This window comes from Bos javanicus, chromosome 17 (genome assembly GCF_032452875.1).
Source record: "Bos javanicus breed banteng chromosome 17, ARS-OSU_banteng_1.0, whole genome shotgun sequence".
Lineage (NCBI taxonomy): Eukaryota > Metazoa > Chordata > Mammalia > Artiodactyla > Bovidae > Bos > Bos javanicus.
This window is the reverse complement of record NC_083884.1, coordinates 37,699,935-37,727,615: the sequence shown is the minus strand read 5'-3', so window position 1 is coordinate 37,727,615 and position 27,681 is coordinate 37,699,935. Positions and strand designations below refer to the sequence as shown.

At 35.8% G+C, this 27,681-nt stretch overlaps 1 protein-coding gene across 1 annotated transcript in view; it reads right to left on the bottom strand.

The window, feature by feature from the left end:
* Positions 1-6,140: 6,140 nt before the first annotated feature.
* The window catches only part of FSTL5 (follistatin like 5), a 928,941-nt gene continuing 907,400 nt past the window's right edge, over positions 6,141-27,681 (bottom strand). The window contains exon 16 of the mRNA XM_061384275.1: positions 6,141-8,696. Within this exon, the coding sequence (XP_061240259.1) occupies positions 7,994-8,696 (703 nt within the window). The 3' untranslated portion in view covers positions 6,141-7,993. The remainder of the gene's footprint in view (positions 8,697-27,681) is intronic.

The window sequence follows — 27,681 nt, the reverse complement described above, 5'->3', positions numbered from 1 at the left end:
AATAGAATCCATAGATTCTGTGCCTTTCAATTTGATTCCTTTTTTAAAGTCCTGTTTTGAATACTTGTACATGTTTACTAATTTTCTTATTTACATATTTATAGCTGATTTATTTGAAAATTTTATTTCTCAATTTATTTCCAATGAATTGAGAATGTTTTCTATGTTATTTTTCTTTATTAAATTTGAGTCTGTAGTTGGTTTTAAAAAGTACTACTAATTGTTAAGAAATATCAAAGAAGTGATTTTTGGATATATATATAAGCGTGAAAGTGAAAAGTAAAAATGTTAGTCGTTCAGTCATGTCTGAAGCTTTGTAACCCATGGACTGTAGCCTGCCAGACTCCTCTGTCAATGGGACTTCCCGAGCAAGAATACTGGAGTGGGTTGCCATTTCCTTCTCCAGGGGATCTTCCTGACCCAAGAATCGAACCTAGGTCTCCTGCATTTTAGGCAGATTCTTTACCATCTGAGCTACCAGGGAAGCCATTATATATATATAGAAAATAGCTTTTTGTATGTATGTAAATATATCTTTATATGCATGTGTACATGCATATGTATTCATTAGATGTTCAGTTTGGTTCAGTGTCCGATTCTTTGTGACCCTATGGATTGCAGTACGCCAGGGTTCCCTGTCCATCACCAACTCTCAGAGCTTATTCAAACTCATGTCCATTGAGTTGGTGATGCCATCCAACCGTCTCATCCTCTGTTGTCTGCTTCTCCTCCTGCCTTCAATCATTCCCAGCATCAGGGTCTTTTCAAATGAGTCAGTTCTTCGCATCAGGTGGTCAAAGTATTGGAGTTTCAGCTTCAGCATCAGTCCTTACAATGAATATTCAGAACTGATTTCCTTTAGGATGAACTGTTTGGATCTCCTTGCTGTCCAAGAGACTCTCAAGAGTCTCCTCCAACACCACAGTTCAAAAGCATTAATTCTTTGCTGTTCAGCTTTCTTTATAGTTCCAACTCTCATATCCATACATGACTACAGGAAAAACCAAAGCTTTGACTAGACAGACCTTTGTTGGCAAAGTAATGTCTCTCTTTTTCAGTATGCCATCTAGGTTGTTCATAACTTTTCTTCCAAAGAGCAAGTGTCTTTTAATTTCATGGCTGCAGTCACCATCTGCAGTGATTTTGGAGCCCTCCAAAATAGATGTTAGCATTACATTATTAAGCAGTACTTATTATTCTTTACCATCTGAGCCACTGGTTCAATCCCTGGGTCAGGAAGATCCCTTGGAGAAGGAACTAGCAACCCACTCTAGTATTCTTGCCTGGAAAGTCCCAAGGGGTTGCAAAGAGTCAGACATAACTGAGCTAGTAACAACACATATTATTGCTACACATACTTGCAAAGCCTTAATTTAGCTGATTTAGTAGAGTCTCCAGAGTCAAGACTCACTAGTCTTTTGTTTCTTTGATTTTTCTTACTCCTCTGTCGTTTATATTTTACATGTACATGGATGCTATAGTTAGTAGGTGTTGCACAGATTGAAGTTATATCCTCATTTTCAGTTGATTATTTAAAAAAACATATATATGGGTGTGTAGAACAAGATTCTGTGACCTAAAATCATTCTACAAACTTATGCTAGATTCTTATGTATGATAAATTATATTTAAATAAATCTTATACTAGGTTTAAGAGAAACTTCAAAGTACCAACAAGATATGTTTGAATGTTAAAATTTAATTCTCCAATATTGTCAGATATGCTTCCATTTTTTCATATGCCCAAACTGAGACACACGCACGCACACACCAGTGTGGTTTCTAACTACCACATTATGTGAGCCTTCATGATGTGTGGCATATTTCTACCAGGATACAGAAAACAAAATCATTTCATATTTCTGTCAACAATCAAATTTTTTAAACTACATAAAACTAGCATACTATATGTTACTATCCTTAATCTAATTGATATATTTATTTTTGCTCAACCTATAATAATAATTATTTTCCTAAAAGACAATTAATATATCAAGATGTGTATTGATCTAAAGAAAATAATGAATAATACTTTATTCCCGAGTTCAGATGCGGCACATTTGTTATACTTTGGTAAGAATTCTGAACAAAGTATAGAACCTTGAATTAGAAGCAAAACTTGTTTGAAAATAGGTGTGCAGGACTTCCCTGGTGGTCCAGAGGTTAAGATTTTTGCCTTGAAACACTGGAGTGCAAATTTAATCACTGTCGGCTAGCTAAGACCCCATGTGCCTCCCAGCCAAAAACCCAAAATATAAAACTGAAGCAATATTATAATAAATTCAATTAAGACTTTAAAAATGGTCCACATTAAAGAAATGTTTAAAAAATTAAAGAAAGTAAAGTAGGTAGATAAGCAGAGGTATAGAAGAGTAATTCAATGACTATTCATTTGTAATAGCTATATACTGTCATATATGGAGAGTCCCTTTCATGATTATCATGGGACTTTTCACTTGGACTTTGTAACACTGAAGTATGTAGCTCGAGGTGTAAAAAAACAGTGTGGTTTTTCATGGAAATGCAAAAAGAATTTATACACGTGAATAAGAAGAACAGATTTTAAATTGAAGTAGCAGTATATTCTTTCGATATTGAGACAATTCTGAATCTTCTTTTAAAAGTGGCAAAATGCACATGCAGAGACAGTCTTCAAGACATTTATTAGAACAACATATTTTATTTTTCAGTCTGTTCTTTCTCAGTTTCAGCCAAATTATTCTATGTGCAAAATTTAATTATGAACTTGAACACAAGTCCCAAAACATTGACAATTTTATCATCACTGAAAGCTGGTATAAAAGAAAAATGTTGAAAACTTTTCTAATTCACCAACTGTTAGCTGCACATTACTGTGAAATAGCTGTGTGGCACTCATTATATTCGACAGAGGCAGGGATATTTTGTTGATGAATATTACTGAGAAACTGTGCTTTTCTGTTTACTAATAGGACAATATAATTTATTAAATACAAGCAAACAAACAAAATCATATTCCCATGCTAAGATTTAGCCTTCTAGGAGGATATGAAAAGGTTACCATGATTCAAGTCTACAATCATGAATTTATATAGCATGATTTTGAAAGCATATTTCTATGCTTGAAGATTCCAAGGAGAGGTAAATATATTAGAGTGTGATTGGAAGAAAAATGAAAATAGGCTTTTGATAAGATATTGCTTTTTTTTCTTACCTGTTCACACAGGAAGAATAGCTAAATGGTAGATGCATGGACAAGTGACATTAGAAGTGACCTCTTATGAGTTCTGAGGGTTGTGACATTTGGGGTGTACATTTCATGCTATTTTAGAGTCATGTTAATTTTCATGATAGTCATATTGTTCTTGATTTTTTTTTCACTTTTAAAATTTGCATAATATGATAAGCTGTCAAATATGATTAAGCATATTGTTTCATTCTGTAAAATCTGAAATACTTAATGTAAAATCCAGTCAAGTTCACTTATTGTTTTAAAAGAAAACCCTCTGAAGACCTTTTGAGTGGGAGTCTTAAAGGTGCCAAGATTCTAAAATTATACTTTTTAAAAAACACTTCTATTTTACTTTTATATTATTAGACAGACAATGGAATAATGCCTGAAAATTGTATTAGTTTGCTATAATACATGATGACACTACTCTGGAAATATATTCCATGTCCATCATTCTTATTTGTCTTTTATCTAAACCCTCCTTCTCTCTCCCAATCTTCTTTTCTTTCATGGCTCTCATATTTTTACCACTGGTGTCGTAATTGAGACCTGCTGATTTGCCTCTTTTTATCACCCATATTTATTCAGTTGCCATCTCAAGTATGTTTCCTTAACACACCCTGTCTTATATGCATGCTTGTGTGCTAAGTAGCTTCAGTTATATGTGACTCTTTGCGATCTTACGGACTGTGGACTGCCAGGCTCTTCTGTCCACAGAATTTTCCCAGCAAGAATACTGGAGTGACTTGCCATGCCCTCCTCCAGGGGATCTTCTAGACCCAAAGATCGAACCTGCAACTTCTGCATTGGCAGGCAAGTTTTTTTACCATTAGCACCGTGTGGGAAACTGATTTTTCTCTTTTTATCATCCATATTTATTCAGTTGCCCTTTCAAGTATATTTCCTTAACATGCCTTATCTTCAATTCAGTTCAGTTGCATAGTTATGTTCAACTCTTTGCGACTGCATGGACTGCAGCATGCCAGGCTTTCCTGTCCGTCATCAACTCCCAGAGCTTGATCAAACTCATGTCCATGAAGTCAGTGATGCGATCCAACCATCTCATTCTCTGTTGTCCCCTTCTCCTCCTGCCTTCAATCTTTCCCAGCATTAGGGTCTTTTCCAATGAGTTAGTTCTTCCCATCAGGTGGTCAAAGTATTGAAGCTTCAGCGTCAGCATCAGTCCTTCCAATGAATATTCCAGACTGATTTCCTTTAGGATTGACTGGTTGGATCTCCTTGCAGTCCAAGGGACTCTACAGTTTTCTTCAACAGCACAGTTCAAAAGAATCAATTCTTCAGTGCTCAGCTTTCTTTAGGGTCCAACTCTCACATCTGTACATAAATACTGGAAAAACCATAGCTTTGACTAAATGGACTTTTGTTGGCAAAGTAATGTCTCTGCTTTTTAATAAGCTGTCTAGGCTTGTCACAGTTTTTCTTCAAAGGAGCAAGTGTCTTTTATTCTCATGGCTGCAGTCACCCTCTGCAGTGATTTTGGAGCCCAAGAAAATAAAGTCTCTCACTGTTTTCATTGTTTCCCCATCTATTTGCTGTGACGTGATAGGACAAGATGCCAAGGTCTTAGTTTTCTTAAGGTTGAGTTTTAATGTTGAGTTTCATCTTGTATATTATATATCATAAACTTCCATTTTCTGCAGTAGCCTCCCAACTGATACCAGTTTCTCCAATTTCCTCTCAAATCTTCGTTATATTAGAAAATAAAAAATGTTAAAAGTGTTTTCATTGTTCTTTCTCCTTTTAAAAATTAGTCTTGAGTTCCTACTCTCTGGATTAAGTCTAGACTCTTTCAATTTGTTTCATTCTTCACTTCATGCTCAGTTGCTTCAGTCATGTCCAACTCTTTGCAACTTCTGTCTGTGGTATTCTCCAGGCAAGAATACTGGCATGGGTTGCTATGCCTTTCCCCAGGGGATCTTCCCAACCCAGAAATTAAAACCGTGGGGTCCTGTGTCTCCTGCACTGAAGGCAGATTCTATGCTTACTAAGCCACCTGGGAAGCCCTATTCTTCACTTCCCTCCCTCCAACATCTGATCATAATCCATTTTTCATGAATTACCACCTTCTTTACATAAATATTGACTTTTTCTAGTCAATTTTGCTCAAAGACCTCCCCATGTTCTATTTCCATTCTTGGTTTCACACCTTTTCTTACTTCATGCCTGTTATGGTTATCACACAATTATTACCAGATAATTTGCAGCAAAATTATGTCATATTTTTTTGGCTACCTTGTTGCTGTTTTATCCTGTCTGTTAAAAATCTATTCTTTTTAAAGAGCAGTGATGTCATCTTTTATTCTAGTTTTTCTTCATGTTCAGTTTTCACACATACCCAGTTATTGATGAGATCATTATATTCAATACATGTTTATCAAGATGTGTATAGAGCAATGCTGACGCCCTGTATGCCAGCTCTTACTTTTTCTCTCTACCACTGAAGAAAGAAATATCTATCTTAGAAAATACAGTATTGCATTTCCTTATTTTTTTTAAAGTATCACAAATGTCAATATTTTAAACATTACACTGTTAAAAAGGGGGGCTTAGTATTTGTGTGGTTAATAGTGTAAGAATGTGGGGAAAAGGGGATTTAAGTCTATGTTTATGTTCCATTCTGATATTCATTCACTCCTTTAATACACAAGAAGGGATTCTAATGAAATAGACATCTTAAAAGGATAAATATCTTGCTTTACATATGAATATGAAGTGACAGAGCAACTTAGAATTGATATAATGAAGCTAAGTTGTCTTTCCTTGATTGGTCTCACTTTACCTGCCTTCTACCCCATCCCATCACTTTCAAAACAATGGGGATATAAACCAGTCTGTGTTTGAAGCACTGGGAGGAAAAACAAAATAAACACGGGTATTCACATTAAAACACTGACTGAACTCTCAAGGGTTAAAATGTAAGAGGTTTATTCTCTTTTATCAAGCAGTGTCTACAGACAAAGCAGCCACATGGTGTAAGCTACCAAAGAAGGGTGTATGAAACAGACTTAGGTTAAATCATTAGGTCACAGCCACTTTATGTGGTTCATGTTCACAAAGAAGAAAATTGCTAAAAAGGAAAGCAGGTAAGTAGAAACATAAGCTAACTTCTGTTGTCCATTAAATCTGCCTCCCATAATGTTTCCTTAAGCTAAGAATAAATCTACTGTTATCACATAGTTCAGGATGCTATATATACATAAGATAGTACACACTATAAAATTTCAGGTTTCTAAGCAGTTTTACACAATTAAGCTTGAGTAAAATTTGTATTTAAAAAAGACATTATTGGATTACCTTCAGGAAATGGAGGTCATTTCAACAGTACATTAGCATTTTTAGCAACAATAAAACAAAAATATAATAAGTAAAAAGATTCTCCAAACAACGTAAGCTTTTACTTTAAGCCTGGATAATAATCTGCTTATTTCAATAAACCAAGTTACTAGTTTTAATGCACTTCTACTGGCCTTTTATTTGCCCTGAAAAATGAAAGCAATGATTTTTACTTCTATGCAGTGTCTCAAATAAGAGGATTAGTTAGGTTTTGAACTTTGACACACAGTGAGAGAGTTGTTTAAGGATTACATAGGAGTTAAGCAGAAGTCATTTGGGAAAGTTATTAAGGAGTGAGTCCTTTGATGGATTATATTTAAATAGCAAAGGCGATAGAGAAGTACATCTTTTCTCACCACTGTGGTGCTACCCCCTAATTCCCAATTTCTGTTACTAATTGTCCTAAACCGCTAATACTCATCAGTTCTCTAGTCAGTTTTTTTTTCTCTCTGTTGTTAATTTCCCTAAATGTGGTTTACTCTAAGCAGACACAAATAATGCTTCCATTTTGGAAATAAAAGTTCCTGCTAATGCAACACTGGACTACATCATAAGAAACAAAATAGTCTATTCCACTAATAAGAGATATTTGTAAGCAGTTGACATCCCAGACAAACTTGCATTAAAAATATAATGCACTCTCGTGATTGAAAGCAAAATGAGTCACGAATACACTGCAAACATATTACCATAATTATTTTCCTCCCTTCCTCCCCATTTTCCATAGCATGCTGCAGATTATACAGTGAGTGTCAAATAGAATTTGTCACCTGTGTACAGCCTAAGGACAGTTTATGTCTTCAAATGATATTTCATTGAGGGTTAGACAAATGACTGAAGGCTGGGTTTGGTGCAAAAGATGTTCAACTTTTCTCTTTAAATGACAAGAAATTTATAGTGATGAGAGTGGTCCGTATGCAGCTTTTAGCCTTCCTTTTCCTCTTGTGACATTCCTTTCAAGGCACGAAAGATTAGAAAGTGGATGGGACAGAATATTTTGAATTAAGAATTTTAAGGTTCTACAACATCTTTTATTTCTGGTTTAAGCATACCAAAAGGACAGAAAAAAAATAGATTAATAACCCTCAAGATGAAATGGTGTTTAGAATTCATTGGAAATTCCCTGCAGTTGAGTTATTTTTAATTATTTAAATTCCTATTCTATTGGAAAAAAAACATAACAGTAGATTTGGTTCTTATAATTTAAATAGTTTCTCATTAAATACTGTGTTAACTATTTCTAATCAACCAATATTAATAATTGTGTATGTCTTTGTTTAAAAAAAAAAAAAACTATTTTATTTGGGCCATCCAAATAACTGATGTTTGGCTAGGATACAAACTTAGAAAGTTAAACTGTAAATTTAAATAATGGATTAGTGCAGTGTATTGGAAAACTCTTGATTTAATAATTATTTAACAGGGCTTCTAGGCTTCTCCAACCCAGATGACTGTGTTTCCCTTCTCAACTTCAGTGATCTCACAGTTTAATTTATTGAGTCGTCCATCAAGTATAAAGAGAGAGTCCTTGGAAGGAGTCATCAGGTATTGACCAAACAAGCCACTGTCCTGGATTTGTCTGTTCTTCAGGTTCCAAGGCCATTCTTCTGCCTTGAGTGGTTCCTTAAGGCTTTTTATCATCTTAACCTTCCCGGAGGCAAGCTCCACAAAGAGCACATCTGTCTGTGTGCTTGAACTACCATAAATGTTGTACTGATGGGCTTCCGTAAAGGATGGCTGAAAGGCCAGGTCAGATATGTGCAGATTAGTGTGAATATCAAAAGCCTCCTGTATTTCTCCTCTGATGGTGATGTACTGGACCCTCACAAGACCTTTCACGTCACTGATGGTGACAAGATAGTGTCCATCTGGAGAGACGTATGGAGTGCCCGTCACGTCACTGTTGAACCCAATGACTGAGTCGGTGACACCGTCCACCAAGAGCTGTGGGGGAGCTGCCCCAGTGCTGTCGGGTTTGCAGCCAATGAAGTAATATCCTCCCAAGTGTGTGTATGCTAGTGACTGCGGGATGCATTGATAGTCCTTCAAATTAATAGTCTTGATGTATGACATGGTTTCAAGATCAATCTTTTGTAGTGCAGCTTCATCTTTATGAAGAATAAATCCAAACCTGCAAAAATGAAAATCAAAGTTAGACAGGAAACTCCAAAGGGATGAAGGAAATGCACTATGGGCAGGTGAAAAGAGGACTCAGAGCCTGGGCATTAGTTATCAGGCTGTGCAGGAACTGGTGGCTGAATCTTGTTAGAGTCTGCTTTAAATCCCACTGCCCTCCTCCTTCCTTAGGTTGTCCTTTCATTAAAGCCAAACATTTATAACTCATGCTATAGAAAGCAAAATAATTAAAAGCAATGTATCTAGTTAACTGGAGCAACACACTTTACTTTTATCATCAAGGGCCAAAAAGTAGACATATTTTGCATGTCTCAAAACCCACTGATATTGAATCAACTTAGTTAATGTCTAGGAAAATGAGAAAGAATGAAAACCTTGAGTATACATCTTTTCCACTCACTTCATTGACGTCTTATATTGCTTGTGATAACCAAATAAATTTGATACTCATCATTGTTTAGATAAGTATTCATATTTTTCTCATTTTAAGCTTTTTCACCTTAATAGATGTAGATTTAGGGACTATAGAACTATTAGACTTCTATTTATTGCATTTTAGGATCACCTTAACTACCTTTATGATTTTAACATTTATTTTATTATGTTCTAAATCCAAGTTAAAGTTTCATCCTTGCCATGCTAATACTGTTATAATTATTAATGATACACCTGTGTTGTATTAATCATTTTATATTGAATAATGATGAACTTTGGATATTTATGGCATTTTTCTATTAAATTTAATTTAAAAATAAATATATTTTAAAATATATTTTGGTGATCTCTTTGATTACTTCAATTATTTTTGTCCTGAATGCTAGCTATAGATGATCAGAAGTCCCTGTGAAATGGAGAAGTCAATTTTGTGGGGTTTTGCTTGTTTGGGGGTGAATATATATGGAAACCCTTATGTATAACATGGGTGACTTCCTAGCAAAAATAAGATAAAATGAGATAGAAACTACTTTACAAAGTTACACCCAAAATGCATAAAGCCCAACAGAATTGGAAGGGACTTTTATTTTTTTTTAATAATATTGATTAAAGCACTTTCTAATATTTCCAAAATTTCCTTAAAAATAAAGATGAGAGAGGTATTCTTAACTGACTTTGCTCCTAAATGAAAAAAATAAGATTAAGATGACTTTACTATGAGTATAAAACAAAAGGCTTCTCATGTGGTTCAGTGGTAAAGCAGGAGATGCAGGTTCAATCCCTGAATCAGGAAGATCTCCTGGAGAAGGGAATGACAATTCCACTCTAGTATTCTTGCCTGAGAAATCCTGTGGACAGAGGAGCCTGGTAGGCTACAGACCATGCGTTGCAAAAAGAGTTCAGTTCAGTTCAGTTCAGTCGCTCAGTCATGTCTGTCTCTGCAACCCCATGAACTGCAGCACACCAGGCCTCCCTGTCCATCACCAACTCCCAGAGTTAACCCAAACTCATGCCCATCAAGTTGGTGATGTCATCCAGCTATCTCATCCTCTGTCGTCCCCTTCCCCTCCTGCCCCCAATCCCTCCCAGCATCAGAATCTTTTCCAATGAGTCAACTCTTCGCATGAGGTGGCCAAAGGATTGGAGTTTCAGCTTAGCATCAGTCCTTCCAAAGAACACCCAGGACTGATCTTTTTCAGAATGGACTGGTTGGATCTCCTTGCAGTCCAAGGGACTCTCAAGAGACTTCTCCAACACCACAGTTCAAAAGCATCAATTCTTCAGCGCTCAGCTTTCTTCACAGTCCAACTCTCACATCCATACATGACCACTGGAAAAACCATAGCCTTGACTATGTTGGCAAAGTAACGTCTCTGCTTTTAAATATGCTGTCTAGGTTGGTCATAACCTTCCTTCCAAAGAGTAAGCGTCTTTTAATTTCATGGCTGCAGTCACCATCTGCAGTGATTTTGGAGCCCAAAAAAATAAAGTCTGATACTGTTTCCACTGTGTCCCCATCTATTTCCCATGAAGCGATGGGACCAGATGCCATGATCTTAGTTTTCTGAATGTTGAGCTTTAAGCCAACTTTTTCACTCTCCACTTTCACTTTCATCAAGAGGCTTTTGAGTTCCTCTTCACTTTCTGCCATAAGGGTGATCTGACACCACCCTTATGGCAAAAAGAGTTAGACAATACTTAGAGACAAAACAGTAACTACAATTAAAACAAAAAAACTCTAAAAATGGCCCATTTTATTCTTGTCACCTAGAAAATTTATTTTCCGTATACTATTTCTTAAAAAAATTATTTTTTGTAAATATCTACACACGTAATATAGAAATATATGGATACATAATACAGAAATACATTCAGGATAATAGCACCTTAAAATTTCAATATAAGCATGTGACAAGCTCAAAATATGAATAAACACAGACCTTTAACATCATAGAATAAAACGAAATAAATGTTCTTAAAAAATCAGTCATAACGATGGAAGTTATGAAGTGCATAAGCACAAATATTTTACTAAAACAGACATAAGACTGTAACTGCTAGTATGGCTGATCCTGTTCATGAATGAGGCCAGTTGTCTTGCTGTTCACTGAACTCACTGTTCACTGAACCCATGGTAGGCAAGGGGCAAGCTAAGAGGCTAGAAGAAAATGCGAGGAGCCATAGGAGCTGCAGACTCCTTATTCTCGCCTCACTGGCACAGCAGCCATAGCCACAGACACACTGTATTCTCTCCTCTGTTATTGACTCAAGGGATACAGCCATGATTGGCAGTAATGCCGCTGCTTTTTAGATGGAACTCATATCACAAGTAGTCCACATCTTAGTAAGTACCTGGTAATGTGCATGTGCAGGGCTGTAAGTGATCCCAGCTGTTACATAATCATGATTTATAAAACGTGGGACAAAAGCAAGATGCCCTGGGGTGAGAAAGCCTGACCATGCCATCTTGGCTAATATGCTCTTTCCCTACATTGCTTCTATGTTACTACATTTCATAGAGTTAGGAAACTATGCAATAATTTTAGAAATATTTGAAGATTTGTGAGAGACTATTTGTTGCCTTTGGAGAGAGCATGACTTTTTCTACACAAAAGAAGAGCTACCATGTATAACTACTCCTTTAAAAATATTTCTTAAACATTTATTGAATGATTACTAAATAGAAAGCACTAGAAATATACTGGAGGTGAATATAACTCACCTTGCTTCCAAAGAGTCTAGAAATTTTAATGGATTAATGAAATTAAGTGATTAATGCTTAATTATAATATTCTGAAGTAGTATTACTTGGTAACTATTACTTTTTCTATATATACTTGAAATGGAATAAAGTAATCATTTTGAAATAATATTTGTAGAATATTTCAGAATGACATGCACAATTTCTTATTAATTTCCTGGATCTTTATCTTGTCTTGTGTCAGTAATATTTGGGTCACTGTTCTTTCAGTAAACGAAGCTCATACCATACTAGTCGGGATACAATTTCAGTTTTGATTACAATGATATGAAGACACCTATATGATGTTAGCAATCACTTCCAAATGTTCCCATCAAAAAATGAATACCTGGTGTAGGTTTTAAGTACTTTGTTGTTGTTCAGTCCAACTCTTTACAATCACACGGAGAGGCACATCAGTCTCCTCTGTCCCCCACTATCTCCAAGAGTTTGCTCAAACTCATGTCCTTTGAGCTTGTGGTGCTATCTAACCATCATATTGTCTATCACCCACTTCTCCTTTTGCCTTCAATCTTTCCAAGCATCAGGGTTTTTTTCAATGAGTTAGCTCTTCGCCTCAGGTGACCTAAGCATTTGAGCTTCAGCTTCAGCATCAGTCCTTCGAATGAATATTCAGGGAATATTTATTTCATTTAGGATTGATTGGTTTGAACTCCTTGTAGTGCAAAGGACTCTCAAGAGTCTTCTCCAGCACCAGTTTGAAAGCAGAAATTCTTCTGTGCTCAGCCTTCTTTATGAACTGACTCTCGGATCTGTACACGACTACTCGAAAAACCATGGCTATGAATATACGGAATTTGTGGGCAAAGTAGTGTCTCTGCTACCTGAATACTACCTGAATGCTAAAGAATTTAAAAACTCTCAAAATAAAAACCAAGTCCAATTATTTTTGTGTTATCAGCATCAAAAATACCATAAAATTTTAAATATAAATAATTTGGCTTACTTATACTTGTCTTAATAAATAATGGACTTGGGATATTGAAAAGAGGTGTGTTTCTATTCATTAACAGTGATAAAGGATATGTAAGTATGAAGATGTATGCCTGTGTCTGGTATCTTTTATGAATTTGTTAATTATTATGGAAGATACTGTCTCTTTTCTGTTCTATATGATGCATGTGCTCAGAGGCAAAATCAGTAATTTTCACATTTAATAAAAGCCATAAACAATCAAGACTTGGCATTTCAGTTCTCTTAACTTTGTGTCTTCTGTTCCCTTTGGGCAATGTTATTTGACTGCTAAAGAAGAAGGAAGAGACAAGCTCTAACTACCTTGAACTAGTTTCACTCTGATACTGAAGGATGCACTCAAGTTTTCTGTGATACAATCCAGCCTCTTTTGGAGGTAATTAAAATTTTAAAAAATGGTTCAGTTAAAAATGCAAAAGCCCCTTGTAGACTGATAAAATTACATTCCTTTTGGCATCCACGTTGTATGCTCCTTCAGGACTACAGATCTAGCTGCATAAGCAGATGCATTGAGAAAGCCTTCAATTTTTCACTACTGAAAAATTGGGTAGGAAGTAGTGTCTCTAATTCAAAATTTTCACTACTGAAAAATTATTGGGTAGGAAGTAGTGTCTCTAATTCAAAATTTCCCCCTAGTACAGATTGATATTCTGAAGTCTCCCACTGTTCATTAGTCTGTGATTATTATTTACAAGTCTCTCAACTGTCACGTCTGCTTAATACCATAAAATTCTGCATAGTACTAGGCCTAATAGTTTGTCTAATATTTGTTAGAATGTCTATAGGAAGTTGCAGACTATGAGGAATGAGAGTTAAAACTTACTCTTGTGATCACTTTGTTTATTAGGGAAATATAGCAATTAGGAAAGTGGGACCTCTCAGCACGGCATTGTGTGGATTTGATGTCAGATTTGTTGAAGAGGGTGAGAGTCTTTTCTTCTTTCCCAAATTATTTTGTTTTTCTGAGTGTTTAATCAATTTAGTTCATTATAAAGTTTATAAAAAGATTCAAGTTTAATTACTGCTTTTATGCTTTAAAGTGAGGTTTTGAGGTGATTCATGTTCAGAGAACTTGTTTTGGATGAAGTAAAGATTTTCAATATGGGCTGATTTAGTTTCATGACCAAGTTTTTCAACAGAATGGATATATGACCTTACATGAAGTCCTTGACTTCCACAAGTTTCAATTTCCTCATCAGCAGGAAGAGAATAAAAGTAACTTGTTTTGAGAATGAGAATAAATGTATGTTTATTACCAGGAAAATAGTACATTCTCAAGAAACAGAATTTGTCCATTTTTTATATCTTAAGTAATAAGAGTGTTAAGAGTCTCAGTAGGGGTCCCCAAAGGACAGGAGGAAATAAATCTCAAGGGGTAGATTTTTTTCCCTTATCTGTCGATGACACCTTGTTCCCCTAGCTTAAACTTTTCTCAAACCTTGAACTAACTGATGCGTTTTTCTTATGGAAATGTTCTTCTTAAGCTATGTTAATGAAACCATGTATTTGCTTTGAAAGTTGCCTTTCTTCAAATCGGTACCACCTAATATATTTTTCTTTTCTCAAACCTTGGGCTGACAATGGCTCAGTTCAGTTCAGTTCAATTCAGTCACTCAGTCATGTTGGACCCTTGCTACCCCATGAACTGCAGCACGCCAGGCTTTCCTGTCCATCACCAACTCCCGGAGCTTACTCAAACTTATATCCTTCAAGTCAGTAATGCCATCCAACCATCTCATCCTCTGTCATCCCCTTCTCCTCCCGCCTTCAATCTTTCCCAGCATCAGACTCCTAATAAAAAAGACTCCTAATAAAGAGTCTTTTCAAATGAGTCAGTTCTTCCCATTAGGTGGCCAAGGTACTGGAATTTCAATTTCAGCATCAGTCCTTCCAATGAATATTCAGGACTGATCTCCTTTAGGATGGACTGGTTGGATCTCCCTGCAGTCCAAGGGACTCTCAAGAGTCTTCTTCAACACCACATTTCAAAAGCATCAATTCTTCGGTGTTTAGTTTTCTTTATAGTCCAACTCTCACAGCCATACCTGATTACTGGAAAAACCATAGCTTTGACTAGATGGACTTTTGTTGGCAAAGTAGTGTCTCTGCTTTTTAATATGCTGTCTAGATTGGCCATAGCTTTTCTTTCAAGGAGCAAACATCTTTTAATTTCATGGCTGCAGTCACCATCTGCAGTAATTTTGGAGCCCAAGACAATAAAGTCTGCCACTGTTTCCATTATTTCCCCATCTATTTGCCATGAAGTGATGGAACCAGATGCCATGATCTTAGTTTTCTGAATGTTGAGTTTTAAGCCAACTTTTTCACTCTCCTCTTTCACACTCATCAAGAGACTCTAAAAGATAATGGCTCAACAAACCAGTATTCATGTCAATTATCTTATGGCCTGGGATGACACACCTGGTGCCATTTTATCTCATAAATGCACATTGTGGGAGAGGGGCCTGGTGAAACTCCCTCAGCCTGGAGGTGTCTCTCTTATCTGATTATCAGCTCTCACTACCAGACATAAAATGCCTTGCTAAAAACTTACAAGCATGCATTCTTTCTGTCCCCTTTTGAGGTCTGTGTCAAAAGCTTTCTGTGCCTCTATTATACTTTAATAAAACTTGGCTACACAAAAACTCTGAGTAGTCAAGACTCGTCTCTGTCCCGAGATCAAAATCCTCTCTTCTTGAACTCACAAATCCTGGTGTAGCACACAGCTTGCAACTGCAACCTTTCAGTAGCATAATTTTCCCTTTGACATCAAATATAATCTTTCTTATGGCATAATAGATTTCAGAATAGATTTTCCATAGATGGAAAAATAAGAACAAATGTCAGTTTTTTCTATGTAACCAGTATTCCCACAATGTTAAAAATAAGCATGCACTGTTACCCAAATTCGGAGAAGTCAATGGCACCCCACTCTATCCAGTACTCTTGCCTGGAAAATCCCATAGACGGAGGAGCCTGGTAGGTGGCAGTCCATGGGGTCGCACAGATTCGGACACTACTGAGCAACTTCCCTTTCACTTTTCACTTTCATGCATTGGAGAAGGAAATGGCAACCCACTCCAGTGTTCTTGCCTGGAGATCCCAGGGACAGGGAAGCCTGGTATCTCTCTGCTGCTGTCTATGGGGTCACACAGAGTCAGACACGACTGAATTGACTTAGTAGCAGCAGCAGTTACCCAAATATGATGAGATTTCTCCATTTGTGAATTCAACAGAGATCATTTTAATAATAGAAATTCACATTTTTCTTCTTGCCCTCACTTGTATCAACAGGATTCATGCCCAGTCCACACCTCACCCAATCACCAAATAGTCCACTTGATCAGGAACAAGGGCAGCCTACCTCACATCACCATCTTTTAGAGTTGTTGTTTCAGTTCTTAGGGAGGGGGTGAAACAGATGGCCATGGAATACTGGTGACTTTGAACTCTGCACAGATGAAGGGGTTTGAAATTGATACCTCAAGGACTTTCACTAAAAACACCAGAAAATTTTGTGGCTGACTTTAGGACCTGGATCTTTAAGAAGATGGAGAGTTTATGTCATGACAATTCAGGAGCCTTGCAGAGGAAGTGATTTGGCAGAGAGAGGAAAAGAATAGATACTTAGAGAGAAACATGATTGAAACATCATGAACCCTAATAAAGAGCAGCTGAACAAAGACCTCTAGATCCCACAAGACCAGGATATAGGTCTTGCATTTGTATAATGAATTATTTCCCTACATCTTTCACTAGACAGTCCCCAAATGAGTCTGATCACATAGAATCTCACAAAGCTGTTTTTAAGTCAGTCACTCTACAGCATCTGCAATGTTATTCTGCTCCTGTTCTGCTTTCAAATCCATCACCTCAGATGCTACTGAAGGAATCTCATAATTGCAGCTAATGACTTGTATTAATTTGCCATATGGTCAGTCCCAAGAGCAACGATATTCCAAAACTTAGAGTAAAAGTTACTCCAAAGATTTGCAGAAAAACAATTATTTTATCTCCTGAGTTTTCATTTAGGGTTGCCTCTTACCAGAGTCCATGCATATTCTCACCTGGACAGTTCTGTTTAAAGCTGACTTCTAATATTAAAGCTGACTTCTGGTCACTAAGAACCAGTCCCCATCTTAGAAGCTGGGGAAGTGTTTCTTTATTTAAAAAATATATATATATATATTGGAGTATAGTTGATTTCCAATGTTGTGCTAGTTTCTACTGTACAGCAAAATGAATCAATTATACATATAGCCACTTTTTTTAAGAGTTGTTTCTCCCATATAGGCCATTACGGAGTTTTGAGTAGATGTCTCTGTGCTATACAGCAGGTTCTTATGAGTTATTCACTTTATATATAGTAGTATGTATATGTCAGTCCCAATCTCTACATTTGTCCCTCCACTTTTCTTCCCTGGTAACCATTAGTTTGCATTTTACATCTGTCTCTGTTTGTTTTGTAAATAACTTCACTTGTACACCTTTATTTATTTTATATTCCACATATAAGCAATGTCATATCATATGTATCTTTATGTGTCCAACTTACTTCATTCAGTAGGGTAATCTTTAGGTCCAAAAGTTTGTTCTTTTTATGACTAATAGCCAAAGAATTGATGCTTTTGAACTGTGGTGTTGGAGAAGACTCTTGAGAGTCCCTTGGACTGCTAGGAGATCCAACCAGTCCATTCTAAAGGAGATCAGCCCTGGGTGTTCTTTGGAAGGAATGATGCTAAAGCTGAAACTCCAGTACTTTGGCCACCTCATGCAAAGAGTTGACCCATTGAAAAAGACTCTGATGCTGGGAGGGATTGGGGGCAGGAGGAGAAGGGGATGACAGAGGATGAGATGGCTGGATGGCATCACTGACTTGATGGACGTGAGTCTGAGTGAACTCCGGGAGTTGGTGATGGACAGGGAGGCCTGGAGTGCTGCAATTCATGGGGTCGCAAAGAATCAGACACGACTGGCGAGTGAACTGAATATTCTATTGTATATATTATAGCACATCTTCTTTACCCACTCGTTTGTTGATGGACAGGGATTCCCTGGTGACTCAGATGGTAAAGAATCTGCCTGCAATGCAGGAGACCCAAGTTCGATCCCTGGGTCAGGAAGACCCCCTGGAGAAGGAAATGGCAACCCACTCCAGTATTCTTGCCTGGAAAATCCCATGGATGGAGGAGCCTGGCAGGCTACAGTCCATGGGGTCACAAAGAGTTGGACATGGCTAAGCGACTTCACTTTCATTTTTGTTGATGGATATTTAGGTTACTTCCATATCATGGCTATCATAAATAGTGCTGCAATGGCTTTGGTGTGCATGTATTAATATCTTTTTGAACCATGATTTTTTTTCTATTCCGACAGATTTCGCAGTCTTTCTGATTCACCTTCTCCTTTGCTATATGATCTCCTTCCTCAAACCCTGTCATCTGCACCTCTACATATTTTAGAACAATCTTTTTCTGTATATCAATGGATGCAAATGGGGAGCAGTAAGTGGAGACTGAGTGTATTTGAGGTTTTATTTAGCCAGATACTACACCTTATTCATTAAAAAAAATGCTGCAATCCACATATAAATAAAAGCATTTCCCCAAACTTTTCTGATGTCTCAATTTTAGAAACTATATTGTTTGACTTGTATGGAAAACATATGCTCAAGTAAATAATTAGTTCTTCGTAAAATGCAGGATTAGTAGTATCTTGTTTTTCTAATTGGATGATACGTATCTTGCTTTTCCAACTGGAAGGTAAGAAATGTTTAACAGATAAGGAACTAAAAGTCCCTCTCCTTGTAATGGGCTTCCCCTGTGGCTCAGTTGGTAAAGAATTTGCCTGCATTGTGGGAGACCCAGGTTCAATCCCTGGGTCAGGAATGGAGAAGGGAATGGCAACCCACTTCATATTCTTGCTTGGAGAATCTGATGGATAGAGGAGCCTGGAGGGCTAGAGTCCACAGAGTCACAAAGAGTCCGACATGACTAAGTGACTAACATACACACTCCTTATAATTAATATATAGCTCCACATACACAATGTGCTGTTGAAATAGCATCCTCCATTGCGTTACAGTTAGCACAGAGTTTTCATGGACACACACCATAAATCTGACATGAGCCATCATTCACTAGTTTATGAATTCTTTTATATTTACTTGTTTTCTATTATCCCAGACTGACCCTTGTAAGAAGAGATTGAATGTTGTTGCTACTCAAGTACCAGAGGATTTAGTTTTTATCTGAACTTCACATAAATAGCTCAATAAACTATACCTGTTCATAAACAGTGGTCATATTTGCATTGGGAAGAGGGGAAGCATAGAGAAATAGAATTGACACATTTAGTAGAGATTTATAACAAGAGCAAGGACAGTCTCTGAATTATCCTAAAGCTTAGAAGTGTTTGACAAATGATAATACTTTGATGTTTTCTGTTTTCAACACACAGGTTGAAAAGCTGTAAAATGAACACGAGGATGCCCTCCTGCCTGACTTTTATAAGCATATTTTAGAAATTCTGTGTTAAATATTTTAAGTACATCACCTCTCCCTTTCTTTCATTTTTTTTTCTTAAAAAGAAGTAAAATGTATATATGAATATGAAATCTAATATTGTCTTTCCTTCTCTCATATCTTATTTTTCTGTGGTGATGAGAATTTGATTCTTCTAGAAAAAACTGACATGTAAATATATAACTTAATTTCGCTATATTGAGAATGTCTAATTTCTTGACAGAATTAACACAGTATCTGAAGGTCCATAACTTCTAGTGAGTAACCATGGCATACAAAAAAAAAAAAAAAATCAGATTCTGGCTAAATGTTGAATCTAGTCGAATATAAAACATACACAGGCTGTGAATCTATGGTCTCTAAACCAGCCTAAAAGCATACCTTATATCCAGCAAATAAAAAGTAGACCAAAGAAATCCTTCACTTTGAAAAAAAAAATAAAAGAATTCTGTGCACACCACATGCACTATAGACCAGAGTTCGAATATCTAAATTATCCACCATATTTTGAAGAGCTTAAGAGCTTAGAGGGAAACATGACAACTATGGCCTAATATGGCATTTTTAAAGACTGGTTGCTCTCCCCAATTTGATTTTGGAAAACAACAAGAAAATCTGAAAAGAGCAACCTCTCTGACTTTACCTGTTCTTCTGATTAGAATGTGTTTCATGCAAAACTTAGTAAATGGATCAGAGGTGATATACCAGAAGTGGAGTTAGTAATTAGCAGAGTGAGAAATAATTTCTAAGCATAGAGTGGATACTAGAATAAGTAGATAAAACAAAGGCAAAAAACAAATTAAAATCTTTCTAGTCAATTAAAAATATTACCAAAATGTCTACTGTATACCTGTAAAACAGAAAAGGAAGTGAAAAAAAAAATTCCATGAGGAACCATGTTTGGCATGGTTTGGGATCTGGAGACTATGTGATCACATCCAGTAATTATTCACAACCTACCATATGTAGCACACTTTATAAAACCTTAGGAAGAAAAAGGAGAGGGAATAAATGGTTTCTCTCTTTAAGGTAATTATCCTTAAGGTCAAGCAGTGGGATGCTTTTAATTGTGTGCCTTGACTTGCAAAGTGTATTTAGGGAAATACTTCAGAGAAAATATGGGTGTAGCTACATCCCTGTAACAGTTATTAGCTTGTATTTTTGTTATGCTCACCTTTACTTGAAGAGAAAACGTATATCAGTCTGCATCCCCAAAGGAAAAGAACTCTAATTAGAATAAATCAAAGAGGTTTACAAAACAATGTAAATGGACTACATGGGTTAGTGCAGTAGTGTGTGGAGAGCAACAGTAAAGTTATTGTCACTGCTGTGTCCTGGAAGGAAGGAGCTATCTCGAGAGGTATGTTTTGTGAGGAGCTGGGACTTTCCATCTTAAGAAACAGCTGTTCTTCAAGAAATCAGCAGACAAGGTGCTAAGGGCATGGTGTATGGGGAGACATAATACGCTCTTGTCCTATCTTTTGAGTGCAACCTCCAGGCCAGCTTCTTACTGGCCAGAAAAATCAGCCAGTCACATTACCCAGACCCCTGGGACACAGAAAGGAGGAGAAAGGTAGAGTTTTTACAAAACAGCAGCACAGATTATCTTGGCCAAAGAGGCTGAAAAAAACCCATTTAGTGAATGAAAGAACTGATTGTAACATACATAAATCTCTAATTGAGATCATTTGATAATTGATATGAAACAAACATGTACATTTGCAAGTTGCGAAAAGGAAAATTCTTGACTTTTTTGCCTGAAATGAATGCTTCTTTGCATAGCATTTTCTTCTGGTAAAGGTGTGGAAAATGCCTCTAAATTTTAGTTACTACTAAAATATTTTTAATAACTGCCATGTACTGAATATGTGTGTCCTATACACTCATTCCCTCCAAATTCACATATTGAAGCTCTAATTTTTCATGTGATGGCATTTGGAGAAGGGAATTTTGGAAAGAATTATATCATAAGGGTGGAGCACAGATGAATGAGACAGTGCCCTTATGAGAGACATAAGAGGGATGATCTCCCTCTTTCTCTCTGCTGTATGAGGATGCAGCAAGATGATAGTGGTCTGCAAACCAGGAAGAACCCAACAAAGCTGATACATGGCCTCTGACTTTCCAGCCTCAGAATGGTAACAAATACATTTCTGTTGTTAAAGCTATCCAGGTTCTGGTATTTTCTTAAAGCACTTTAACTGACTAAGACAGACATTGGTACCAGAAGTCGGGATGCTATTATAAAAGTGTGACAGCAACTTTAAAGCTAAGTCATGGCTAGAGGCTGGGGGAGTTTTTAATTCATGTGAGAAAAAAATCAATATTGCTATGAAGGGGTTGTTAAACGTAACTCTCATGAAAGCCCAGGAATAAAAAAAGGAGAGAAAATCTCTGTCTTCTTAGAGAATACAACAGAAACCATGAAAGAATGTGGAAATATGGACGGTAGAGGTCATTCTGATGAGGTCTCAGATGGTAGTGAGGAAATATCACTGAAAACTGGGGAGAACCATCCAAAGCCCTAGGGGTACAATTCCTCACTTTGCAGAGCTGCAGAGGCAGAACGGCCATTCCAGTAGGTTTAGAAGGCACAACACCAAGCTAAAGAGTATATCTTGAGACCAAAATTTCATGGAGTTTGCCATGCTGTGTATCAGACTTGCATGGGACTCATCACTATTTTCTTTTCTCTTATTCCTTCCTTTTGGAATGGAGCATGCATTCTATGCCTGCTCCACCACTGTATTTTGTGTTCACCCTCAAAATTCACATGTTGAAGCCCTAATTCCCAATGTGCTTCTATTGGATGTCAAGACTTTAGGAGGAAATTAAGTCATGGGACTAGTGCCATTATAAGAAGAGACATGAAAGTTTCTCTCTCTCCCTGCCATGGGAGGACACTGCAGGAAGATGCTGGTCTGCAAACAAGGGCGAAGCCGAGCATGCTGACACCCTGGTCTTTGACTTTACAGCCTCTTAAGAATGAGGAATAAACTTTTTAAGCCACTTGGTCCATAGTATTTTGTTAAACTAATGGAACTAAGATAGAAATCATGGAGTAAAAGTTATACACATATGATTAATGTTAGTAGTAGTATAATTATTTTCCCATCACTTTTTACATTTTCTTCAGACAAGACTAAAGCCTCATGAGTAACTATTTTTTAACAGACTAAGGAGTTATAACATAAATTCTGAAATGTATTTGGATTTAGTATTTAAACACTGTATTATTGTGTGTGTGTGTTCTTGGGTATGCAAGGGTGAGGTAAAGGAAAGAGCTTTGTTCTATTTTCTTTGGATCTTGTGTTTTATTTATATTAACAATCATAAGCTAGGTATCTCATGTTGTGTCTTAATTTTTCTCTTTCAACACTCTATTTTGCAGATATGTTCCAGTAGCACTGTGTAGTATTTATATTTATTCTACTGCTTTAAAGTTGTTCACAGGCATCTGCCTTATGAGTCACCATATTTCACTTATTCTATACCATGGTGTGTGTACTTATGTGGCTTCATTCAACTGCTGGGTTGGTTGGTGGCTGAGCACAGTAGGGAAGCCTGGGGTGGCTGGGTCTCCCTCTTTCAGTGTGGTTTTCTATCCTTGAGGATGCTACACAAGACTTTCTCCCAAGATGACTGTGGCATTCTAACAGGGGAATCTCGAAATAGTCAAGTCTCTGCTTGCCTCATGTTTGCTTTCGTCCCTTGATATTGAGGGTCAAGCCTAGGGTCAACGTGGAAGGGGGCCATCCAAAAGTATTGATGCTAGGAGATTATTCACTGAGACCTTTATTATAACTGTCCATTATATAAGGTAATATTTTGAATAGTGTTGTACTGAATACGCCATAATTTCCCACTAATTCAGAATGCTGTTTGTTGATCACATGCCTTTAGTCTATATCTGAATGTTCCATTTATTTCATCAGCCTTTCTCCTCAAGCATAAGTTTTGCACTATTTTATTTATAGAGCCTATAAATATGTATAAATATGCAGGAAAATGAATCTTTCACATTTTTTTCCTCAGAATTTATTGGCTATTTTCTATGCATAATGTTCCATAAACTTTATAGTTTATCAAGTTATAACATGATTAGTATTTTTATCTTATGCTTGGTAATCAGCTCATCTAATTAAAAAACACGGATATTTTGAGGGTATTTATCAAATCTATCCATTAAGTAATGGAATTTTAGCATTTTAAAAAGCAATATGATATGTATTTCTATTTATTTAATTTATTTTTAACTTTAATATCAAGAAAAAGTCATCTTTTCTTAGATATATGCATAAGTATTTTATGCTTTTTGTTGCTAATGTTAATAGATTATTTTTTCCATTACTTCTACTGATTGATTTTTGTTGGTGCATATATAAATTTACTGATTTCTGATTATTACTCTTAGGACCCTTAACATTCTAAATTATTTTGTTTTTTTTAGTCAGTTTACAGGTGATTTTCTAGTGTTATCTATTTTTAGTAATATCATCTGTAAAGATGGATAACTTCCTACTTTCCCTTTGTAATTTTTAATCCACTTAAGTCTTAATCTTTATCATTATAGTAACTAGTACTTTCTTTTTATTTTTCAAATATAACTGTTTTGACCTAATGGTGTTTTAGCAATACGGAAAATTATTGGTGGAATGCAGTAAAAATTTCAGAAACAGACTCATGACACATGGTGAATTAAAAGTATAATAAATATGCATAATATATAGTGTTGAGTCAGCTATTTAACAAGAAAAATATATATAATGTCTGATACAAAATAATATCTAGATAGATGAAAATTATAATAACAATGGAAAATCACCAATTATAATAATATTAAAAGAACAATATTAAAAGATGAGTATGGTAACAGTATTACTGTTAAAAACATCAAATATTTAAACTGGAGAAGATGAGGCCTTTTTAAGCAAGACCCCATATTTGATAAGTCAAAAGGTGGGACTTGATAGAAATGACTGTATTTTGAAAACAAAAATGGCTAATGCAACTTATTAATATCCTGATTATATAATGAATTACTAAAGTTAGAAAAAAGAAAGAAGCAAAAAGGAAAAAAAAATTAGCAAAGAAATGAAAGGTTATTCCTCACATGAAGGGAAACTATAATAGCTTACAAATGTCAAATGATTCAGAACTTCTTAATTAGGTGAATATTAAAAAAAAAAAAAGCAAGGTATTTATTTTATCAATTTATTGATAACAATAATAAAGTGTATTTAGATCCAACACTAGTAAGGATGTGATTAAGTATGTTCTCTTGCACACTATTGGTAGAAGCATAATTGTTTTACTCTTTTTGAAGAATATTTTGGTTTTATTTCCCAAACTAAAATATGACTCTCCTTTAATGAAGCGATAATGTCTCAGTATCGTCCCTTAATAAGTGCCCATAAATGACTGCAAGGTAGTCATCTGGAAGGATTTTCACTGAAACACTGGCTGTAGTTATGACAATTAGAAATAATCTAAACTTCATACAATAGAGGAATAATAGAAGAAAGTAGAAATAAACAATAAACCATCTACCAATTAAAATCTCATTCTGCGGTTATAAAAATGACAGCATATTAGTAATGACACAGAAGAATCTCTAAAAATGCTAATTTTTAAACAAGTATACACTAGTCTTCATTTCACAGGTAGCAATAGTGGTAAAGAACCTGTCTGCAAATGCAGGAATCATAAGAGACGTGGGTCCAGTCCCTGGATCAGGAAGACTTCCTGGAGGAGGGCATGGCAACCCACTCCAGTATCCTTGCCTGGAAAATCCCATGAATAGAGGAGCCTGGCAGGCCACAGTTCATAGTGTCAAACAGAGTTGGACACGACTGAAGCAACTTAGCACAGAAGCACGCAGACATACACCAGTTTAAAAAGGATATTGTTTTTTTTAAGTACTTGTATGTAACTGCTTCAGTAAATGAACTGAAAGATTATTCACCAGTCTATCTTTTCTTTTAGAGAGAAAGTACTATGAGTCCTTTTCTTATTATTATATATATTTCTGTGTGTTTTTTTTTTTTATTTTTAACTAAGATTAAAGGAGTGAGATGCTATATTCATTTTACAAATTAGGAATACATAATGTTAAAAATGTTCAATGAAATTGGCACTTTCTTATATTGCTAAAAGCCTGTAATTGCATGTAGAAAATAATTAGTAATTAGCATTAAAGATCTTTCACACACTTAATGTCCTCTTTAATAGTAATTCATATCCAAGTTGACTAACCTAAGAAAACAATAATAAATATAGATAAAACTTAATTCATAAATGTATGCATAACTTTTATATATAGTAGTGAAGATTTGCAAATAATTTGTATTTGTATAAATTATGATATAGCCACCTAATGCAATAGAATACACATGATGAAAATATATTATAAAGCATTGATTTAAGATTAATGTATATGCAATAAAGTTATATAAAAAAGCACAATATTGTATGAATAGTATAATTAAATCATTAACCATAAAATAAGCAAAGCCCCTACCTGCACTGATAAATATGCACAAAGATAAATATGCCCAAAGGTAACTTTGGTCAAAGATTGGATTAAATTAATTTTTATTTTGTTTTGTTTTAAATTTTGTAAATTTTTTCCATTCAATGAGTATAATTTATTTTTGTAATAATGTTTAAAAAATGGTTAGATATCACCACTGACTCAAGGGACATGAATTTGAGAAAACTCTGGTAGATAGAAAAAGACAGAAGAGCCTGGTGTGCTGCAATCCATGGGGTCACAAAGAGTCAGACATGACTTAGTGACTGTGGAATAACAACTTCTATATATCAGCTTATGAGATCTTGAACAAGTTATTTTATCTCAGTTTTCGTTGCTTTCTTTGTTGCATATTCTAATAATGCATAATAAGTGAAGATTAGAGAAATACATGTATGAAGTCTGGTATATATTATTCTTTTTTTTTTTCTTTTATTGCTGTGTGCTCAGTTGTGTCCAAGTTTTGTGACCCCATGGACTATATAGGCCATGGAATTCTGGAAGCCAGAGTACAGGAATGGGTAGCCATTACATTCTCCAGGGGATCTTCCCAACCCAGGAATGAAACCCAGGTCTTCTGCATCACAGGCAGATTCTTTACCAGCTGAGCCACCAGGGAAGCCTAGTGTATCCTAGGTGCTAAGTAAATTACAGCTATTCTCATTAACAGTAACTGCAAGATATCAAAAGAACCTATTAAAATTAAAATAATGCAAATATCAATAAGCAGTTTATTCACTTCAATAATTTAGATAATTTCCCTGAGAAAGGAAGATAAATACTTTTAACAAACATGATTTTTTTTTTTTTCCCTAAGCAGGTTTTTCTAGTCCATTTATCTTTTCTGAGGTTGACTTTACAATTTTGGCCTTGTATTAAATTCCTTATCTTTTATCTACTTAAAAAGATGCATGTTACATAAAAAGGGTTAAATATCTAGCATTTTAGAGAACCAGCTGTTAATTTGTTTTGACATTGTTCTTTAATTTAAGGTCTACATGGTTGGCTAAGTGAGGGATGGCCTGCAACGTCATTCTTTATTCAGAGAAATGAGCACTCAGATATTTAGAAATGCCATATGGAGAATATGTGCCTACACAGTACATTTAAGGATCTGAGCCTATGTTTACTTTAAGCCTGATTCTTCATCTTGATTTATTTATGAGATTTTCAGTGTCAATCCTTCAGCATCAAAGTGTGGAATTCTTGAGGCAAGAATAAAGAGTCTTCTTCCAACACCACAGTTCAAAAGTATCAATTCTGGCTCAGCTTTATCTATAGTCCAATTCTTACATCCATACATGACTACTGAAAAAAACCAAAGCCTTGACTAGACAGACCTTTGTTGATAAAAGTAATATCTCTGCTTTTTAATATGCTGTCTAGGTTAGTCATGACTTCCTTCCAAGGAGTAAGCATCTTTTAATTTCATGGCTGCAGTTACCATCTGCAGTGATTTTGGAACGCAAAATATAAAGTCAGCCACTGTTTCCACTGTTTCCCCATCTGTTTGCCATGAAGTGATGGGACCGGATGCCATGATCTTAGTTTCTGAATGTTGAGTTTTAAGCCAACTTTTTCACTCTTCTTTTTCACTTTCATCAAGAGGCTCTTTAGTTCTTCTTCACTTTCTGCCATAAGGGTGGTGTCATCTGCATATCTGAGGTTATTGATATTTCTGCTGGCAATCTTGATTCCAGCTTGTGCTTCTTCCAGCCCAGCATTTCTCATGATGTACTCTGCATAGAAGTTAAAT